Source organism: Stegostoma tigrinum, chromosome 14 (assembly GCF_030684315.1).
Source record: "Stegostoma tigrinum isolate sSteTig4 chromosome 14, sSteTig4.hap1, whole genome shotgun sequence".
Taxonomy (NCBI): domain Eukaryota; kingdom Metazoa; phylum Chordata; class Chondrichthyes; order Orectolobiformes; family Stegostomatidae; genus Stegostoma; species Stegostoma tigrinum.
This window is the reverse complement of record NC_081367.1, coordinates 5,088,823-5,093,646: the sequence shown is the minus strand read 5'-3', so window position 1 is coordinate 5,093,646 and position 4,824 is coordinate 5,088,823. Positions and strand designations below refer to the sequence as shown.

Genomic DNA, 4,824 nt, shown 5'->3' with positions numbered 1-4,824 from the left:
GTAAGTAGTTATAGTTCTGTGATTAGTAGATCATGCTTGTCATTGGATTTAAGTGAGTTGCTCCTCATCCTTTCCACCATTGGATTATCTTGAGCTGTCCCTCCATCTTCCTGTTATTTGGTTTTGCTAATGTATGTTTCTATCTCCATTGCATTAGGTATTCATGGCTTATGCAGTTGTCCTCCTGAGCTGTGCAATGCAGTGCCGCAGAGCTCTGTGTAAACAGTGGCTGCATCTCTTTGGCAGAAAATCAGTGGCACCTTCAGCCCATCTCCACACCCTACCCATGCTCAGCAAGCCACAGCAGAGGAGGAGGCAGTTCCACTGGACCACTGGTTACAGGAGCAGAGATGTGGAGTTCACACATGTACAATACAATGTCCAGCGGTTAGGGTTTGCTGCTATCACAACAGAAGACATGGCTTTCTTTAATGATCTCCTGCCTGGCTGTGTGGTGACTGATCCCGATATTCTGGAAGCGAGCAATGTAGACTGGCTGCGGACAATGAGAGGTACAACTACATTTGTACTGTTGGGTTCAGGCAAGAGTGTGAAGGAACAGGATGATCCCTCAATTTGTCCTCTGGGTAAATTATCCGTCTTATATCTGCGACTATTTTTATATGGAGGGATTTAACCAAAGGTTTGATTGGCTTACATCTGAGCAGAAACAGGACCAACATCTTTGCGGGGACATTTGCTGATGCTGTTGGAATGGATTTAAACTAGATTGGCAAGGGGTTGGGATTCTGTCAAGTGGTTCAGAGGGGAGACAAGCTAAGATGGAATTAGCAGTTAGAATGAGAGTCTGGAAGGCAGAGGCTAGATAAGAAAGAGGCTGTTCCCGCTGACACCCAGGAGTATGTGCACTAACATCAGTATTTTTCATTAATATATTGAAGCAAAGAGTAGGAAATAACAAGCAAATGGAAGCTATTGTGTAAGAAAAGGAAAGTGTTTTACAAATTAAGATTTTCATTTTAACTTTTAACTGTTAGTCTAAATAATCAGTAGTGAGCGTGCACAGTCTTTGAATTGTTCATGTCAGCAAACGTGACATATGCAGAGAGCCTGAGGAATATATCAAGTAGCTGAGAGTGTGCGCGGTAATGATACCATTGATAAGACTGAAAATTAGCCAAAAGATGGACTGAATTGGCAACTCAATATAGGAAGGATGTAGGATTTTCAGACAAGATAGAAGAGGAAGGCCTCGCAAATATTGAGTTGATATTTGTGGAAAAGTCATTAAATGGGGAGAAGTAAACACGCAAAAGGGCAAATATGCTATTAGATTTGTACTACTGGTCCCCGAACAGTCAGGTAGAGTTAGCAGATCAAATAGTTAGTCAAATTTTGGAGACGAGTAAGAACAATAAGGCTTTAATTGTTAAAGATTTTAACTATTCACATATTAATTAAGATAGCTTTTGTGCGGTAAGGGGTCAAAATTCTTAATTGAAAAGTTTGCAAAGTCACATCATCTTGGTTACGATATACCTAGGTACAGATACTTAAGTACCTGGTACAGAATTTAAAGAATAATAAATAAAAATCCAGAATTAAAATAAAAGTTTAATAAAATGTACTCGAATTGTGGTCCTTTCATCCCGGTCTGAGCCAGCACTGAGCCTCCAGATTTTACCTGGCCAAGTCTACAGACCACATCGGGCTTCAAAACTTGAGGACTTGCCTCCAATCCACAAGAGGCCCACCTCCCTTTGACAGCTGCTAGTTTGAGACTCACCCGCCCTTCCCAAAAAAAAACAACAGCATCTGCTCAGTGACTCGCCTCCCCGTGCTGGGCTCTGGTCCGGTACTTGCCTCCTCCATTTCCCTCCGTATAAGTTTAAAAAGTAAAAAGCTTTTAAAAATCTCAAAGAAAAATGCCACTGTGATGACCAGAAAAACAAGACAACTGTCAGAGCAGAGGACCTCCTTTTCTGCTGCCATCTACACAGGTCAAAGTGCACCAACCTGAAGAACCTTCGTGTATATATCTGAAGGTAGTAGGGGCAGATAGATAAGGTAGTTAAGAAGGCACGTGGGATACTTATCTTTATTAGCTGAGGCATAGATTACATGAACCAGGAGATAATGCTGGAAATGTTCAAAATGTTGGTCAGATCGCAACTGGATGACTGCGTGTTGTTCTGTTCGCTACGTTATGGGATTGCACTACAGAGGTTGCAGAGGAAATTAACCAGGATGCAGCCTGGGACCTAACAGATGGTTTGTATTTTGTACAACATCAGAAGTGGGTTATAATCTGGAAACATTAACTTTATACCAGATGATTACTTCTTTGGATTCAGCAGCCTCTGATACTGGATCATAACTATAAATGGTTTAATTATCCAGCAAGACTTGATAATTAGTCTGTAGGAGCAGAATAGGCAGGGTATTGTTAACCAGCATTTGAAGTTTATAGTTTATATTATGATTATCATTGAAAATACTGACAATGGTTATTTATTATACGATTACACTGATTAAGGAATTATTCAGTAACTGTTAAATTCTTTTTGAATTTCAGGGTGCAGCCAGCTGTTACTGCGACCTCAGACAACGGAAGAGGTTTCTCAGATTCTCAGGTCACTGCACCTTCAGTCATTCCTTCACCTCCTGTTATTATTAGATACAAGCTGCATTCCAGAAGCACACACATGGACCAGGACTAGTTTATGTTATGTGTGCAGTGCCTCAAGTCTGTCATACCAAACGTTCAGTAAAATATGGCCAGTGTGTGACTTACAGGTATAGCTGAGTCCCTGTGTGGATTTGCAGACTGTTGGGAGAAAACAGAGCAAGGATGGAATACATTCTTTGGGACCCTGTGTATGTTAGTCCTGAGTATCAGAGTGTGATTGTTTTTACCACTTTCAGCGTGATTGAATGTTTATAAATGCTAATAACTCAATACCACGTAATGAATGGTTATAATAATTTGCAGGGTTATGGGGAAAAGATGCAAGGAAGCACAAGCCTATGTATTCTTGCTGAGATCTGCTATAGACATGACAAGCTGAATCACCACCTTCTGTATTGTAATCATTTTAGTTGCATGAAAGTGGTATCGTAATCATTGTTAACCTTGAGAGTGTGATTGATGCTAGTACTTGCTGTGGGATTGGCATTAAATTTTACGGTGTCATTGACTTTGTTAATGATTACGATGATTGGATATCTTTGACTCTGACAGTAGGCTGTTCTGCTTTACCAGATACTGTAATAGTCGGAACCTGGCTGTGAATCCTCAGGGTGGCAACACTGGATTAGTGGGAGGGAGTGTGCCAGTGTTCGATGAGATAATTATTTCAACCGTGCAAATGGACAACATCATCAGTTTCAACAGTAACTCCGGTAAGAAATAACTTACTTTGCTCACAATTGTAATTGAAACGTTGACACCTTAACAGCTAATATTCCCCAATCTTCAGCCAAACACGAGTAACTCCTTTTATTCAAGACTGTTAAATCTTGATGATTCGAACTAATTATTCATACTGAAACACTCCCTTCCCCAAATACAGAAGCATTTGCCCTTGTCACAGATGTATTAATGGCAGGATTGCTTATCCAGGTCCAGACTTACTGTTTAATTTCAATAACAACAAGTTGGCTTGGAGTTGGCTGCAGTTCAGAATCTATAGGCCAGAGAGAGAGAGAGAGAGAGAGAGAGAGAGGGGAGGTGCAAATGAATGTCTGTTGTGTCAGAACGAATCAGGCATGGTTTGTGTTGATCTCCAATCTTGTACATCCAGGTTCATGTGATAAAGGACCACATAGGTGTGTCTCTGAAAGGAGTCTAGTTCTTGCAGATCTTTAGTCCAGTGACAGGAGAGCAGAAAATATAGGATAAGGTGCCATAAAACAGGGATCATAGCCAAACTCTTGTGTCTCTGTGCTTTCAGGAGTGCTTACCTGTCAGGCTGGCTGCATTTTGGAAAACTTGAATAATTATCTTGAGGAACAAGATTTTATCATGCCCCTTGATCTGGGCTCAAAAGGTAGCTGCCACATTGGTGGGAATGTGGCAACTAATGCTGGTGGACTAAGACTGCTGAGATATGGCTCCCTGCGTGGGACAGTCCTGGGACTGGAAGTGGTAAGAAACTGCTGTGTTTCACTGGGCAGTGTTGGGATACAATTGAGCGCAATTGACAAGGGATCTGGATGTGTAAATTTCAGCAGCAGGAAATTAACAGCACAATTTTATAAACTGTGCTGTTAATTTCCTGCTGCTGAAACGTACACATCCAGATCCCTTGTCCATTTCTGCCTTCTCATTCTTCTAAGTCTGGGTTCTGTTCACCAAACCTGAAGTTCATAGAATTAAGGCAAACTATTGACCTGGTTAGGAAATTGTCTGAGCAGCAGGATTCAGAGTAGGGATAATGAGTAGGCTATGACTAATGGTGCCAGTGCCTCGACGAGGCACTATTTTTAAGTGACTTAGATGATGGAATAAAGCGCCACATATTCAGGTTTGCTGATGATGACAGAAAGATAGGTGGCATTGTAAACAGGGCAGATAAAAGCATTATATTACAAAGACATCGATTAAGTAAGTATGAAAAAAAGTGGAGAATGGATTTCAGTATAAGGAATTGTGAGATCATTCATGTTAGACATAAGAAATAGGGTCAGAGTAGTTTCTAAATGGTGAAAAGCTAGAAACAGTGGAGATCCGAAAGACTTAAAAGTCCAGTTACACTGATGATTAAAATGTCACCGGCAAGCACAGAAAATTATCAGAAGTTTGGGTGAAATACTTGCTGTTATGTATAGAGAGGACTAGAATACAGAGAGATAGAAGTGACT

At 40.8% G+C, this 4,824-nt stretch overlaps 1 protein-coding gene across 9 annotated transcripts in view; it reads left to right on the top strand.

Annotated features, from left to right (window-relative positions):
• d2hgdh (D-2-hydroxyglutarate dehydrogenase) overlaps positions 1 to 4,824 on the top strand; it is a 30,908-nt gene that overhangs the window by 2,088 nt on the left and 23,996 nt on the right. For all 9 annotated transcript variants that reach the window (XM_048541738.1, XM_059650949.1, XM_048541744.2 and 6 more), the window contains 4 exons: positions 158 to 512; positions 2,537 to 2,594; positions 3,224 to 3,363; positions 3,915 to 4,108. In XM_048541738.1, coding sequence (XP_048397695.1) covers positions 158 to 512; positions 2,537 to 2,594; positions 3,224 to 3,363; positions 3,915 to 4,108 — 747 coding nt within the window. The remainder of the gene's footprint in view (positions 1 to 157; positions 513 to 2,536; positions 2,595 to 3,223; positions 3,364 to 3,914; positions 4,109 to 4,824) is intronic.